We start from the raw sequence: 17531 nt of genomic DNA on the forward strand, positions 1-17531 counted from the left end.
CTTCAAGCATATTCTATTTTTGTTCAGTGCTTTCTCTAGAACTGCTTTTCCATGTAAATGTGTGTCATTGTGAAGACTGTAAATGTTATATCAGATTAATTGCATATTTAGGGTTAGATTGTGCCACTTAGATACAACACAGAATAAAAATGAAGGAGTGGTACAGAGCTGTTGCTTCTGGAACGTGGGAGGCAACTGTGAAGCAGACTTTCTCAAATTGCTTAGCATAATGGGAAGCATGTCAGCTGCCTTGCCCTTTTATAAGAATATTGCACTTGTCATATACTCCCACTGCAAGTATTTGCACTTGTAGTGTTTGTATAATGTCAGGGAATAAGGTATCTGCCAAGGATGGAGCAGTTCTTACTCCTGTTCTGCATCTTTTTGAGAAAGTGGGCAGAATCTGGCCCCAGTGTTACACATTGTGTGCTGGATGTTCCTGAAGAGCTTCTTAGTGATGCATTGTAAACTCGGTAATGTGCATTACAGCAGCACAGTCATCCTCCACAGCCTACGTAAAGGCTGTGTCCAGTTATTTTGTTCCTTTAATGTTATAAATTAAAGTAATACGCCAAATGGATCTGCAGTTTGCTTGCCTCTGCCCTCTGATCTATAGAAAATGTGACACTGTCAATTACACTGCTCTTCAGGCCACAATTTTGAGAAACTCGGATCCTTACATCTACCTTTCTGTCTAATTCATGCTTTGTCTCTGGGTTTTTCTTACATGACTATCATTATTGATCTTAATTTTATAATTACTACAGAGGAAAAAACCCAAACTTGGCTGCTTAGCTGATTATCATTTCACTTCTGCTTTGGCTATAAAGCTTGGGTAGAAGAATTGTAAGAACAATTTAACTGTGGGCCTGTGGATCGGAATGTCTTTGTTCTAATCTTGGCTCTGAAATAAGTTCTGTACGGCTTTGAACAAATAATTTGGGCTGCCCTTGTGCAACTTCTGCTTGCATAAGCAGACACTTGGGTGAATAGGTCCATTGAAGCTGGTGGGACTACAAATTTAAGTAAGTTCTTGTGAACTCTCGCAAAGATTTTGCAATCTATTTCCTCTTCCTTCTCTCCTTCCACTTCTCCTTATTTCCCCATTTTGTGTGTAGTTAAGAAGAAATGTGGCAAGATAAGCGCTCAGAGGATTCATTATAAGGGGCGTTAGGTGCATGAGATACAAAAATGCAACAGTGGCAATACTACTTTTATTAATAATTATTTCTAATGAAGTTTTTCTATAAAAATAAAAACAAAATTAGTAACAAGAAGGGATCTCCTGTAAAATTAGGCAAGGAGGTCCTGCTAAAGGGTGTGCCCTTTAAAGAGATAATGCAAATTAAATGCTCAGTGGGCTGCAGCACCCGCGGCTGCAGAGCTTCTGATGATTGTTGCCACCGTAAACGTGCCTGATGAGGCTGCTGTAATTTACGCTGTTTCTCTGTACTTGGGAAACCTCGATGCCACTAGCACAAGTAACAATTGCAGGCCATCTTTGGCACATCGGCACATGCTGAATAAATATGCTGAGGACTCTGACTGTTATCTATGGGTTGCAAACTCGCACAAAACCCAGTTGCCGCAGTAACAGGCTAAAGCAAGCAGAGGTATAATTACCTGTGCTGTAGTTTGGCCTCTGAATATGTCTGAGTAGATGTAATAGAGCAGCAGAATTGCTGCATTAAGGTGGCATGCATAGCATATTTGTAGGTTTCCTCTTAGCACTTGTAGAAGATGATGCTTATCAATGAATACCCAGCCACAAACTATATCGCAAACTAGATGATGCAGGGAGGATGTGGTGTTAGGTGTCTGCCTCTGCTCTTTTACAATTTCATTCTTCTGAGTTGGCATGGAGGGGTGTTTGAAAAACAGAACTCTAGTGGTGGAAGAGGAGAAAAGCTGAGGCCAAAAAAAGGGCTGCTGTACTGTCTCCAAGTAGTTTATAAGTACTATAAGCACAAATGGCATTAAACTACTGCAGTGCCCTGTCTGGACTGTGATAAAATTGGGTAAGTTTAAAAACACAGGAACTTGTGAATGTCCTTACTGGAATAAGCTGACATCCCTCTGAGGTTTGCGAAATACAGAAAGGAGCATCCCTAAGCCAGATGCCAAGATAACAGGTAAACAGTCGAGACACCAGTCACAGTCTGCTATTTGGAAATGTTTGTGAAAACACCTTATTAAATGAGTTTCAGAGAAGGCTTGGAAACGCTTCTAGAAAAGGAACTTGTACCTGTGCTGTTTTAACATGAAGTTTTGTGTTGTGCTTCTGATATGTCACATGGACCTTTCACAGTTCTGTGGAGCGCAGGAATGGGAGTGGAGGTGATTACTGGTTTTGAGGTGAAGCTGAGCCTTTAGGGGATGGCAGTGTTGCAGTTGTGATTTAAACACGTAGACATGTCTAAACGAGCTGTGCTCTAGCCAGCTTGGCTACTGCAAGCAGCAAGCTTTGTGACTGTCACAGAGAAAGCACTCTGGAGTGCTGTGAGCAGGGTTTTGTAGCCCACAGGACAGCAGGCTTGGTTTTGGTATTCAAATGCCTAGATTAAAAGCTAGGAGCCTGCAGATGTTGCAGTGTAGATGTATCCTTGGAGCACCAGCTGGTAAGTTCCTGTGAGTCATCATCAGTTAAGAACGTGAAGAAATTTTTCTTCTCCTTTCTTGTCTGCTGTACTGAATTACTGCTCATCATCTGGCCCTTAATGCCAACAGCGTAGGTGGCCATCAGTTCCATTTTAAGCTTCTCATTTGATCCCAACAAGATTAGGTAGGTTTTCTTTTGCTGAGAGGACTAAGCCACAGAAAAAGAAAACAGAAATGTGCTGTTTATTAAGATGATAAATGAAATTTTTTGAAGTTGGAAATTCAGACATTGACACTTGCAGATGATGTGCATATTTGCAGTTACAGTGTTGTGTAAACAGTTTACATTCCTACCTGAAAGGGCAGGAGCTGAATTGTGCATCACCATACTTAAAAATAAACCCCCAAAATTCTCCAGAGTTTTGATGAGAATCTATGTATCAGTTCTGTAACAGTGGCTTGATCGGTCCAGTCTGTAAATTAGTGACAGCACGTGTGATACTGATGGTCAGCTCTGAAGGTTTCTGTAAGGATCAAGGAGGATGACGTGAGCAGGATTGTTCTGGGGTGTCGGTAGTTTTGGGTGTTTAATGATGATGATCATGTGTAATGAGGGGGAAAATTCTTGAGTGTGATGTTCCCTACTACAGAACTGTGATCCTGCTAGAACACATGCAGTAAATAGCGTGGAATTGTCATTATCTACGTTGCTGTTAAGAATTGTAAACTTTCTTCTCATTTTCTGAATGCAGGTGGAAGTTAAGCCATATGTCTTGGATGATCAGCTTTGTGATGAATGTCAGGGGGCCCGTTGCGGTGGAAAATTTGCTCCATTTTTCTGTGCTAATGTTACCTGTCTGCAGTATTACTGTGAATATTGCTGGGCTGCTATCCATTCACGCGCTGGCAGGGAATTCCACAAGCCCCTGGTGAAGGAGGGAGGAGATCGCCCAAGACATATTTCATTCCGCTGGAACTAAATGATCACTGCAGTGCTCATATGCAGGCCTCAAATTAAGTGCACTCTTCTGTTATCCTGATTGTCCCTACCCCACCCTACCCTTTCTATTATTCAAGATAGCATGTCCTTTTGTAGTAGTCTGTAATTTAACAATAGTATAATGAAAGAATGACCTATAATATGGGTATTTTGTAGAATCTTGTCATTGAAAACTGTATTGGGAACTCCTTTTCGTATTGATAACATGTTGCATTCTCTTGTCTTTACTACCGAGAGAACACTTAATTTCATGCAACATTTTCTTAGAGGAGAGAAAAATATTAAGAAAAGAGAATTGAAACAATAGAGTATTTTGGTTTTTTAATTAAATTATTGTTAATAAAGAACATAAGAATACTTTTATTAAAATAACCGTGTAACAATAACACTATTGGTCTGTTCTGACACTTTTCCCCCAGGGAAGCCTGTTTTTGCCTCTCTTTTTGTTTCGACTTCGGATTTTTCCAGCAATGGATGAAGTTAGCATTTACCTACCAACAGGAAAGAGCATGTTTAAAGCAACAAAAATGCATGAGCAAAGTTGAAGCAGCATTATAATAATGATTTTTTTTTTTTTTTTTTTTTTACAACCTGTTAAGGGTTCGAGGCTGAAATTTTAGCTCGGTATGTGCTCAGACCGTGCCTCTGACTACCACCCACATCCAAATTACTAATGAGATAGGCAGAGCTTACTATATTTTCATCAAAATGATTACATTTTAAGAATTCCTGAATGTAAAAGTTGAGTAAAGTTACTACTGAGGGGGGAGTGCACTTTTTTTTCTTTAAGAGAACTCAATTGTCTTGTTACAGCCCTAGAAATCCTACCAAAGCTAGAGTAATGACAACTAGTTAACTGGCATTTCCTCTCCTGAAGGATAAATATATAGATTTTATTTTTGATGGCTATATATAACTCTATATCCTAATATACTAACATTCATCAGGGGCCAGCCTTTGCTCTCCATTTTGACGTGAAAAAGTAGAAAACCTAAAGATACCTCAAGGATATCACTGATTTTTACTGAAGTTTTGATATTCCATTGTGTCACAGGAACTAAAATTGGCTGCTTATTCGTTTCCCATCTTGGATATAAAGTTAGTTTTAAATACCCTCTAACTTAGTTGTAACAGAAGGCATGAACCTAAGTAGTTTCCAAGTCTTGTTTTGCACTATTTTCTGAATTTGTGCATGAAATGGTGCAAGTGTGCATATGCCTTTCTTACTCTTCTGTAGAAAGAATCCCAACTAAGATTCCACCTCTTCAGAACTTAATATGGGGAAATAAAGAAACACAGGTATTTGAAGTGCCAACATTGCTAAGTTAATGCCTGCTTTATTATAAATAAGTTCTACCTTGAGAAGCATTAACACAGTACATGTTAATTGAATGATAAAGAGTGGGTGCAGGGGTTTAGTTTGAAATAGTTGAATGAAGGAGTAGTTCTGAAAATTATTTTTATTACTTTTGAACTAACGCCCTGGCCAACTTGTCAAATGCTCATTTAGCAGTGTGCAAACAAACCGATTTAGTGGCAATCTTCCGAACTGCCCAAGGGGCATGGTACCATCCTGGATTCTCTCAAACCAAAGACTTGCCTCAGCACTGCTTGGGAAACACCTGCTCCATTAAAAGCCTTTGTCAGCCCCTCTCGTCCCCTTCCCCTGGCCCAGATTATCTTTATGAGAAGCAGTTTTTATTTTCAATACAGGCTTTAATGAACTATACCTTACCAAGTTCCAAAGGTCAAAATGGAGACATTTGCTGTCTACTAGTCAAGTATAGAAAGGGAGCTGCTTTTAATGAAATCCCTGAAAATATTGACAACAGTAATGCAAATGCAGAGTGCTCTTGTGTAGATTGTCAGGGACTTTTTTTTCTCTGAAGTACATAATTATAGTTGGAATGTTCCTTTAATTTTTTTAATGCTTGTAGGTGGCTTGGGGTGTGCTATTGTGCCGATCCTACCCAGTAAACAGGTGAGATGGGTTACCATTACAAGAAATAACACTGTTTGAGAACTAGCTTTGAATAATAATTTTCCCTTTGTACATGACCTGCTGAATTTCGGTACAGTGTTTTTGTAGCTAACTTATTTTGTCATGCACATAATGTATATTTGTTATGCACTACTTTTGTATATCTTGTTTTTCCAACAGTGAGCATTTTTAGGCACACTTTTCACTGACGGGATATCTCTTTATGCAATACCTCAATTTTTCATATTGCAAAGAGTAGCTTTTTGTACTTTTATTACTGAGAGATCTTCATATACTTCATTTTTTAATATAAATAATTTTAATAAATTTTATTTTCTTATATTCTGCTTTTTATACATTTCAGTGCTCTGCATACATTTTGAATTATGGATGTTGTGCACTGGCAATGCTATTTTAGAATCTGCAGAGAAAAGAAAGCATGTTGCTTAAACATCTTAGCCCAGCACCAGGTATTTGGTGTACATATAATTTAAGAAATAGTATATGTAAAGTTGAGAATTAAAGAAGAAAAGCATGAAAGTGACAAATGACACTGTCTTTAGACCCATGAAATTTAAATGCATAAATATAGTGTAGAAATTTAAAGAAACATCGAAATTGTCTACCGCTTCTTACTAAGTTTTTAAAAATTATACACAAATGCAGACGTTTTTGGTGAATGTTTAGCCATTTTTAATATTAATAAAAAATTGATGTTAGGTGTTTGATGCAGAAATGTGTCTGCTCTTTTAAATTATATTTAAAGAATAAAAGAGAGCCTGCTAAGTGGCAGGCATGTAATGTTAGTATGCATGACTAATGTAAGAAATTGTTATTCTACTAATATTCACTTGTGATTGTGTGACAAGCGTGTTTACAGATTATTTGGTTACACTTCGATTTACAGGGCATAAACAATTATATACATTACTCTGTACTTAAATAGTGATTACATGTCCTTCTGATTACATGGGATTTGTAGTTGGGGTTACCGTGTAGCTCCAAACATAATTAACATGTAATTAGGTTACCAGTCTTAGGGTATCACTTCGATTTGCAAAGGGGTTAATAAGCACGTAGTTTTATCACACTAGCATGGCACCGGCCATGTATTTACAATGTAGTTACAGAGTAATTACATGGTTATTTTTGCAATGTAAAATAAAGTGTTTCTGATTATTTTATATGTAAAGGAACCCCACTGCCCCGTGCTTTTTGGTATAGTATATACTTCTCCATACACAGACCTCTGCAGAATGCAAATTTAAAACTTGCAGTGAATGAATTTAGCGTTTTATAAGGATGCTGTTGGAAAGACTTGATAATTCACCCCTTTTGTTTTTGAAGAGTTAAAACCTTCTGTTAAAAGGTGATTTAAAACTTGAATGTGATGAATTGTGGCAAGTTAACTTCAAGTTATGTGCAATACCTATTTCAGACTTCTGGAAGATCTTTGCAGTGTAATTCTTTGTTTTTAATTGCAGACATTTAAAAATGTCATTTTCTACTGTTCTAGTAAATCCTCTTTCTTGCTGGTGTTTCTAAAGAAAAGAATCAGAAATCAATCTTTCTACTAATGTAAATTTGAGATTATTTTTAAAAAAATGGAATAAAAGGTTTTGGTCATTTGCTTTATTTTATTATCTTATTTTAAAGCTACTGTGATAGCATTGTAAGAATTGGGACAATATTGTATTCAACTGTTTTATTTTTTATATTTTTAAATTTTAAAGTATAATTAGTTTTTATAATTTTCATCAGATTTTTTTGTTATATTTTTTGGAAGTGAAACTTTTAGCAAGTGGGTGTCTAGTTTTTACTAATCCCTAATATGTTTTTCCCCGCAATGTATTGCTCATATTATCAGAAGGAAAAGTTATTTAAGTATGTCAGTTAATTGTACTACTTGGCTGAATTTCCATATAGTTTTTACTGTGTATGGGGAGGTTGTAGTATTTATTATAGCATTTTAAATAAGGGTAATTCATTTTTTATTAAAGTCATTTTCACGTTTAAGTTCATATTTTTGTATGTTCTACTCTAAGTTATATAACACAAGCTACTTTTTTTAAAGAGTTCATTTGTTGAAGTGCTAGTGAAAATTAATGTTATTAAATAGTTTGCAAATGACTATTTATACCAGTATGCATATAATTTTTAAATATTTGTAATGTGAGATGTTGAATGAATAAAACTTTTAACTCAATGTTTCTTCTTAACCTTTTTATTTTAAGCTTCCTGTAGAAACATGTTCCTTTGTGGCCGAAGCTCATGGGGCTCGGGGAGGTGATTTTGATGAAGTGTACAGCACACGTCTGGCTAGGTGATGTGTAAAGTGCTTTAGGCTAAGTTCTGCAGCCCTGTTCCAGCCAAAATGTGGAGCATGGCTTTGTAGGGGGTGTGTGAGGGAGGGTGTAACCACCTGAGAGATGGCGCATACCCTGAACGCTGCGTTAAATTGGTGCAAAATCACTGTGTGACGCTGCCGAAGTGGAAGGGGCGACGTCTAGGGGACTGTGAATCAGGCTGTGAGAAGAACCCTTTTTACTGCTGGTGTCCAGATGTTGTCTTTAGGGAATGCTGAATGCTAACTACTTAATTTTGTGAATTTGGTGCTTATTGAGTGTTCGTTAGAAATCGTGGGTAGCTTTGGAACCGCCTTTCAGCAGTTTCAGTGTTGCCGTTTCTGTTTTTTTGCACAGCCTTAAGTGTATCAACCTGGGCAAAGAACTGTAGCTTGATCACTTGTTTCTACTTGGTCCTCTCTGCGGCTAATTCATAGGGACAAAGATGAAAACGAATACACAGCTGCGAAATCAAGCTAACTGGACAGGTGACATGTTAGATGAGAAGAATGCCACTGAGGCATGTGTGTAAGTCAGAAACCACTGTGCAGCTGGGACAAAAAGATAACCAGGCTAGGGTCAGAGTAGAGCCAAGCAAGGCATGGACAGACAAGGATTCTTTTTTAATTGTCTCGTGGTTGGGATCTGATACTAGCAGAAGGAAAAAGTCTGGCATTTTAAAGAGCTTGCTAGTGTCATTCTTTAATTTAAAATACCTAAACTTGAAATGTCCGAAAAAGTCTTGTGAAGTGTTACAACTTTATGTACCTGCCCTTCAAGGATTATTCAACAGGAACCGTGCATAAAGGATTCAAGTTTTGCATCCTCAGTAGCTAAGAATTCCACAAACTTTGTTGGTTTTCTTACTTTGATACAAGCAGCTAAGCTTCAATGAAGTATAATCCTGATTGGTCTGGAAGTAGCTCTGGTAAGTGGAACCGTGAGTTGGAATACGCGCCTGTACCTTGTGAGAAGAAACTGCTGCCCAAAATAGGGTACTGCCGCAGGAATCGCACTGTGCCCACTGCCCTGGCCAGCACTTTGCTGCTGGCATCTGAGCCACTCATCTCCTGTGCCATCGTCTAAGGAACGGTGGCGTAAATGTTAAATAGATGTTTGAGTATCACTCTTCCCTGTGGGTGCTTCAGGAAATGCAGATCTTGCAGAATTGAGCTATAATGGGATTCGTTCTGCAAGATGCTAATCACTTCGATTCCCAGTGGCTTCAGATGATGCACACTTAGAAGTTAATGTTTTTACAAACTAGTTTTAAACAAGAATGAGAAGTTTCGCCAGTAACTCCGTAAGTATACTTCCAAACCCTTAAAATGGTGAATATTATATATTAAAAGTAAACAGAAAGTGCTGTTACCCTTTGGATCAAAAATACAGAGGCCAGAGATGGGTTGTCTGCCCAGTGAATAGTGAATTTTGCAGTGCTGCAGTTTGTGCCAGCCGAATGGCACCAGACCGTATTGACCATTTTTTAGCATGTGACTTGGCTGGTAACGGAAGCATTATCTCTCTGTTCTCTGCGTTGGTATCGTTAGGAAATAGTCATAGTTCAGCCTCTCCCAATGCGATAACAAGTTCTTGACATTGTTTTCAAGTGCAAATGGTCTTTTAGAAAGCATGTGCTTATCAGTGGTTTATCTGATAATGTTTTTTAACAAGTATGATAGACTTGAAATTTGGTCCTGGAATCTGGGGAGGTTTAAGCCTTTGATGCCATGGTGGTGGAGTTAGTGACGCCCTTCAGAAACAAGGATTGTTTCTGACTGATTTAAACTCAAAATGCTATGAACTTAGAGGTGTTTATCAGGATACAACATCTGAGTTACAGCTGGGGATGTGTATATTCATTCTGAAATTTTCCTATTCTGAAGATTGCAAAATACTTTGTTGAATGAATGAAATGAAATTTTCTTACATAGGCAGAGTCTAAAAACTTCAACTCGATAAGGTGAAATGCCAGAAGTCTGGAGCGTTCAAAACTAAAAATAATCACTCTTGGTACTGATGGCCTTGGCTGATTCTGAATTGCTGAGAAGTAACTTTCTAGGAAAGATGATATAACAAATCCCTTTTGGGTTTCAGTTTGTCCTGAAACTATAAATAAAGGCTACAGGCAGACTCCAGAAGATGGAGGTGTGCCTGCTGGGTGGAATTTCAGAATTTCCACAGTACATGAATCTCAACTATTTTCTTTCAGCGCAAACTGCTCATCAACCGCAGTCAGCCACCAGCTTTCTCTTGGGTGCTACTTCCACTAAATGAACTGCTACATTCCACGTCAGTGAAGAAACTACGTTTGGGTGGAGATGGATATCCCTCATCTAGTACAGATTTAAAGGCTGAGGTATATTTTAAAGAGAGTCTCTTAGCTGTCAGGTCGTTGTTGGGCAGTTTCTACTGTCTGTCCCGATTCTCCAGCTGCTGTTTATTCAGCGCTGTGAAAGCCCGCTCAGCCGCGGTCCAAAATGCACATTGCTTGCCTACAGGAAATCTAAGACAAATAATAGCCTCAGAAAGGATAGATGAGGAAAAAACACTGACATCTCTTCCTCTGTGTAAAATAAGCTGATTCAGTCTGTCAGTGTGAAAAACAGCCTCTGGGATAAGAATACACTTGCAGCTGTCTTTGCAGTCATAGAAATTGAAGGGGGCGGGGGGGTTGAATGAGTGCTCTAAATACATTACTGAACTCCCCATTTAAGATGGGGAGAAAGTCTTTCTGAAACTTGATGCTCTGATTAATGCTATCAGATATCACCTGTTTTCATGACACATGAACTGTAATTTGCTGACTTCTTATAGGGCTTGTCAGAGAGACAATTTGATACTAAATATTAATTTATTTGAACATATCTATCACTAAGAGAAGCTCCCCCAGTCACCTCGTTCATGGAGCTTGGCAGACCATAGTGCAGTACTATCCTGGTAAGGTTCCTTCACAAAATTTGCTAGTCAAAAGTTCTCAGTCCTCCTTGTATATATAAAATATGGAAATACATAAGGTCTGTGTTTGATTGTGTTTTTCTTTCTGAAATTTAATTTTGGTGAGTTGTAAAAGCTGAGATTAAATCCTCTGAACACAATGCAGGTAAAGGGTAACAGCAAGAACACATTTTTGGTTTTGCATTAATCTTAAAGTTCGAAATGGACTTAGTTTTATCGCTGTCAGCTATGTGGCCTTTTTTTATCCCAAAACTGTATGGTTGGGTGAATTGCTTTACTTTTCATGTGAGTGAAGAACATTGATTTTACCTAAATGGCAGAGCGTCAGTGCAGCTGCAGCTGACACACGCTGTGTGCCTTAGTAACTCTTAACACAGTTTTGTAATCTGTGGAAGGGTAGCAATTCACACGTAGAGCAATACCTTTAAAAAAACCAAAGTCTCCGCCAACCTTTTCCATCCCAACGTCTGAGAAAATGTTTGCTCAATCTAAATCACCATCTTGCACTGCTGCTGACTCATGAACCGGGATCAGTTTGCTTAGTGGTTGTTTATGCCTTGCTCTGCATGTGAAAGCATTAAGTTGTCAATTTAGCAAAGTGTCGTTTTTCAAGACAGTGCTTGTCGCTTTAAGCACATGCCCAGTACTGGTTTGTGTATGGAGTACATTCATGCCAAGTGTTTCTGAATTTTCTTTCAGTGAGTTAAATGTGATTTTTTTTAAGGTTTTTGAGGAACGTTCTCATTGTAAGCAGCAGGCAGTAGCCCCCAGCTTTGCTTCAGCGGGCCAGCTGTTCACAGGCAGATGTTGCTCTGTACACACTGGCAGAATCAACTCAGCTCTTCAGTTAGTGGCAAGAAAATTTGCTCAAGGGTTGCTTTTACAGGGGGATGGATGTCTTTGGAGGAATGTGATGGCAGAACAAAGCAGTGACTGCTTCAGTTTTCTCTGCAGAGCCAGCAATCCTTGGAGACAGAAGCCCTGCTCTGTTCCTTTCCTGGCAGCATCCTTATGTCTCTGGGGGTAGGGAGGGAGTGAATGTTCAGGATCTTACTGCTGAGGAATGAGTACGTTCAGTGGTATTTATACTGTAGTTAAATAGGACTGTCTCGTATATGCAGACAGATGTATTGGTGATAACGTTAGCCTGCAGCACACTTTGGCCTGAGATCATGTTAGACTTCAGAAGAGAGGCTAAGAAAATGTGAGCTTTCTGCGCTTGGACAAATAGTTTTGGAAGACCTACATTACTGCTGAATCTGAGGATGATTTAGTGATTTTTGGTTTTTATATCCCCTACTGAACCAGTATCCTTCCAGGATGTGAGAAAATAGCATCCAGAGGTTTATCGCAGGTAGGACTGAACTGCCTCGTCTGTGTGTTTGCATAGGGTCTAACTGCACATTCCTCAGAATAACGGGGTAACATTTAATGTAGTCCTCGCAGCCTGAAATTTGAAAGAACCAAGGTAAAGTTTTACTGTCTCTCATTTGGAAACAAAGGATGTCCTCATTAAATACCAGTAACTTGCACATTTTTGTGGAAAAATGAAATCAGAGAAGCTGAAGTCCTTGCTTGCCTTTTGCTGTATCTACTTGACTATAAATCTTTCCCAGAAATAAGGCTGTTTAATTCTGGTGTTATTTTCAGCGATTATTTTGCCTTTTTGAGTTCCCCCATAGTTTTATTTCAGATTGGCAATCTCTATTTAAATACTGTAACATAAAGTTCTTCTAAGCCAAGGGTTTCAGTCTCATTGACTTGGATTTTGATTATAAAGCCTATGGATCTTCTCAGTGATTTGAAAATCTCTCAAGGGGAGGCTCAGGCTTTTATGTAACAAACTTAGTTTATAGTCCGCTAAATATTTTTATGCACAACATGGAGAAATGGGAAAATATACCTCTCCTTATGACTGGTGTGGATGAAGCGATTCCCACACGTATGTTTTGTAAAGCAATCTGAGATATGCAGGTTCATTAATATGAAATGCAGGTGTGTTAAAATGGCAGCTGGCCATTTTATCTCTCTGCTGTGCTGTGTTGTTGCTTGCATAATTAACTGTGAGATCCATTGTAAATTATGAAATTTTATAAGTAAGCAAAAACTGAAGGCATAATGCATTCCTTCGATTTACCAAAAGTGGTGAGTTTTGTTTTTATAATGATTCCTAGTTGTACTAATAAATGGTCCCCAGTGTATTCTGTAAAGTAACCGCATTCTAATAAAATACCTCACTCCAGCGACTCTTATTAAATATTCTGTGAAAACAAAGGAGACACAGTAATTGTTTGTGCTATTGCTGAGGGTATAATTAACAAGGTTTGACTGTAGCTGATGTCAGAATTAGCATACTTTCCACGTAAAAATCCCTGTTAACAGTGTTAAGATTCGTATTTCAGATGAATTCACAATTTGCAGCTGATCAAGATAATGTAATACTTAATAAGCAACCTGCCTTTCCTGAATTACGTCGAATCACGTGAATACTTTAACTCCATTGCAAAGAACCCTCATAGAAAAACAAATCCCTAACAGCAGAAGGAGTTTCCTTTTTGCGGGGAATCAGTAGAGAATCGGGGAATCACTAAATGGGCGTGCAGCAATGTCCCATCGGCTCCTTCCTTCCTTTTCCTCCCTGGCATAAGCTGCAGGCTTGCTACCACCAAATCCTACCTTTTTTTACAACAGCAGTCAAGGTTAACAGAAGATGATGCGTACTTGGCCAAAGTAAAACTGAAACAATAGAATTCAGGAAACAATGCAAGTTCTGAGCTGGAGAAGCTGACGTATGACAATAAAACAAACAGCGTGATGAGGTGCAGACTGAAAGCTAGAATCTGGTCTATTTTTAACTAGACAGTTGAAGATGTGGTGAAAAACTGAGATGTTTGTTCAAAGTGACAAATACAGAGATGGTGGCTAGCTGGTAGTCAGTTCACACATTGTGGAAAGGAGGATGAAGAACAGTGGCAGATAAAAGAGCTGAATTTTCCAGTTCTGCAGACCACTCATTTTTGTTGGTAACGATAGATCCTAAAAGGGACCTGAGCTGAATTTGCTTTTGAAATCAAGGTCCTGGCAACGTGCTGTTGGGAAAAGTGGACAAAATGTGCCAAACAAGGCATGTGTACTTGTATGAGTAGGGTGGAAGCATATTCTGTAAATACAGATGCTGATAAAACCACTGATTTGGCAGCCCTGATGCCCTGACGGGGCCATAGGAAGGAAGCAGCCTCCCAGGTGGCAGAGGGAACTCCTGGTCAGGAAGATACAGCATCAAGTGTTCAAGCGCAGCGTGAAGACAGTCATGGAATGAAAATGGCACTGGTTAGGTTTATGTGCACGTGTTCCATGTTTTTTTGTGGTGTGGACTGAGACTTGCGTATTTCAGCAAAAGGAGTGCTTTCTCTACAGGGCTTTGGGATTAATGGACATGACAAAGTTTGCACTCCAGGATCAGTTTTTAATGAAGCTATTCGGTGTTCTCTCTCTGGGCTTAATACCCCCCCATTGAACTCGCTGGCTGCTACCTCACTAGGCCAATTTGTTAGCTCAGGTCTTTGCAGAGGAGGAGGGAGTCTCTGGCGTTTGGGTTATTTTTTTGAGATCACAGTTGATCTCAAGGCTACTGACTCGGTGATTGTATCCTATCTGTGACCTTCTTTTCAGTCCCTATGCTTTGGAGCCTGTGGTAGACGCCCCTTTAGCATTGGGAAATGACTCTGGCAAACTGTCACGCTGTGCCTCTGGACGTCGTTTTCCTCTTTTTCAGCTGCGTACACAAAATGCCTTTTTCAGACAGTGTATAAAATAGCTGGAAATCCTGGGATACTTCGCAGAAGAGCGCTGTGGGTTTTTTCCGCGCCCTGCGCTCCCCGCCTCGGTGTCAGGTCGCTGCCGGAGCAGGGCCGGAGCCTGGTTCGGTAGGTAAGGCTGCCACCTCGTGGGGTCCGTCCGCACAGCACCCTGCCCTGCCCAGGGGACAAGGGGACAGCAGCCCTGGAGACCTTGAGGACTCTCAGCCTCCTCCGAAGGCTGGCTGGGGAAAGACTCCAGTTCGCTTCCTGGTCTTTTCAGCTCCCTTCACAAGGGCGACAAATTGTCAGCACCATTCATACTGCTGGTGCTGCTAAAACAATAAGAGGAAAAAAAGTCTTTCTGTAGAATTTATTCTTTCTAAGTCGTAATGCTTTCCCTCCTCTGAACAGCCAAGTGTGCTGAAACTCTGGGAAGTAATAAGGAACAGTATTTCAGTGCCAAAGCAAAAATCAATGGGGCTTGTGCTCTTAAGTGGTTTGAGAAATCCCACTTGTCACTGGCCGTAACTCAAACCCGCTGCTGCACAGGGGCACGTCTCTGTGGAACATCTCCATGGGAAGGACTCCCGACTGCCATGGGCGTCCTCTCAGTGTCACACAGCGCACATGTGTGCCTGCTGCTGCTTGAGGGACAAAATGACAACAGGTATTTAATGTTTCATAAATGTTGTTCCCTGGGTGGCTGGAGCCACCCCCACGTGCACTAGCAGGTAAACTCTTTGGATACACTGGTGTGAAAATTCATTATATCGATGCAGGAACTGCATCAACAAGATGTCACTTGTTCCTCATCTGTAAATTGCAGGAGAGACAGACAATACATGAGTCCCCTATGTCAGTTTATGAATAACTTGCATGAAATATATCAATATGTGACTTCAGGCAGCATACTTTGTGCTAAATCCTTACTAATACTGGCCCAAAGCAGCCTTGTGGAGCAGGTTACTACCGTGTGTGCCTGAGAGACAGACAGTGGTGTGGTACAAGGCCTGCTCCTATTCTGCACTCAGCTCGTTGTTCCTTCCTGCCCAGAAAACAGTTATTTCTCCCTTTTTCACCATCCACCCCACTGCAACAGGACGGTGGCGACCAGAGAGGACAAGGCAGGAGGGGTGCTCTGCAGGCCCCCGCCCCCAATGCCCACACAAGAGGAAGGGGCAGTGGGGGCCGGCACCCCACACAGCGTGGCAGCCGGGCCGCCCGCCCTCCCGAGCTCCCAACTCTCCTCAGGTCTCCCTCAGCGGGTCCTCACCGCCGTCCTGCCCCGCCACAAGATGGAGCCTGGCCGCAGCCGCGGCAAGCCACGCGTGCAACTCGTTTATGTCAACACCTTCGGCTCCCACCGCTGTGGCTCTGTCATGCGCTATGGCAGGGGGTGCCGGCAGGCTGAGGGGGGCGAGGCCAGGCCCCCGCTTTCCCGGCCGAGCCCCGCCGGGGGACTGAGGGCTGCCCCGGCACCAGGAGACAAGGCCAGCCCTGGGCCGTCTGCCGCCGGTGGCAGGGCGCAGGCGGTGGGGAGCTGTGGCGTGGTGAAGCCTGTCAGCCGCCGCCACGGTACGTGTTGCTGAGCCCCAGGGACCCCTGTGTGGCAGGGCTGAGCCCCCACGATGTCCTCCTCTTCTGGTGGGAAACCACTTCCCCGCAGCGCATTGCTGCTACTGTCCCCCTAGAGTCTTCACTTGCAATCAGACTGGGCTCACTGAGGGGCAAACACAATTTTTTTTTGTTAATATGCCCAGTACAGTTGGACTGGGTATTTAGGCAGGAGGTGGAACATGGTGTTAAACTTACATGAGGGAAAAATTTAATATTTTTGCCCCAAACTCTTACAGTGTTGACCTTCAGTGTCTCCATCTTGGAAGGTGAGGTGGCTGCCTGCAGTGCAGCCTTCCCCATCCCTTTCTGTGGGAGCAGTAAGGCCAAAAATAAGCTATATGTCCAACAGGGCTGCTCTGGGTCCCTTCTGCCTCTTCTCAGGAGATTCCTGCCTAACCAGGGAGCCACTGTGCTGCTGGCTCCCTCGTCGCTGTGACAGCCTGAAGATGTTTCTTAAATTGCTTTCTTTGTGTTTGGGACCAAAGAAAGTTGGGATGGGCATGGGTGTGGGTGCCTTTTTTTTATAAAAGCAAACAAAAAAGATTAGGCAGTTTTCCACTGGTTGTGATCTGTTATGAAACATAGTTCTGCTGCACAGGATGAAATGGAGTGAAAATGGAGAACATGACCTGGCTTCTGGAGAAGCAGCCGGGGTGTGAGCTGGAAATGATGGGTGACACACATGGGGTGGTCCTGAATTTTACTAACTTGTTGCTCTTGAGATGTTTTAATTTTCTTGAATTTTTTTCCCTCCTCCTTAAAAGCCATTTTTTTTAAAGATGACAAAGTGAAATGTTAACATTAGTCTGTAATTAAAAGCACCAGCTCTGCTGGATTATTATCCAAGTGATGCCAGCCTGTGGCTCGGAGGCAGCCTGTGACTGCTGGTAATTGGAAGCCTTGCCCCTGTGATGTGGCTGCCTTGGGTAGCTGGTGGTGGGGCTGTGGTGGCCTGGAGGATGCTGGTTTGCTTGAATCCCTGCTGTGGCAGGGGATGAGCCCACGGCTGTGACCACGTTCAGCATCCCCACATGGGTCACCCTTTTGCTGAGCTCAGGCCATCTCCCACCTGTCCAGCAGCTCCCCAGAAAGCCGCTGTGTTCACCCTGCTGGGAACTTACTTGAGTCCTTCCTCCTTGCGGTTATGTGTCTTGAGTCCACAAGATCAACCTGCCCTTCTTGCTTCTGTTTTTCAGTGCTAGCAGAGGTGATTTGTCCGGTTTCTTGCCTCA

The 17531-nt window shown here is 41.3% G+C and overlaps 1 protein-coding gene across 2 annotated transcripts in view; it reads left to right on the forward strand.

Moving 5' to 3' along the window:
* Nucleotides 1–7785, forward strand: part of CPEB4 (cytoplasmic polyadenylation element binding protein 4) — a 43954-nt gene extending 36169 nt beyond the window's left edge. For both annotated transcript variants that reach the window (XM_074604576.1, XM_074604577.1), the window contains one exon: nt 3351–7785. In XM_074604576.1, coding sequence (XP_074460677.1) covers nt 3351–3578 — 228 coding nt within the window. In that variant the 3' untranslated portion in view covers nt 3579–7785. The remainder of the gene's footprint in view (nt 1–3350) is intronic.
* The last annotated feature ends 9746 nt before the right edge of the window (nt 7786–17531 follow it).

This window comes from Larus michahellis, chromosome 11, assembly GCF_964199755.1.
Source record: "Larus michahellis chromosome 11, bLarMic1.1, whole genome shotgun sequence".
Taxonomy (NCBI): domain Eukaryota; kingdom Metazoa; phylum Chordata; class Aves; order Charadriiformes; family Laridae; genus Larus; species Larus michahellis.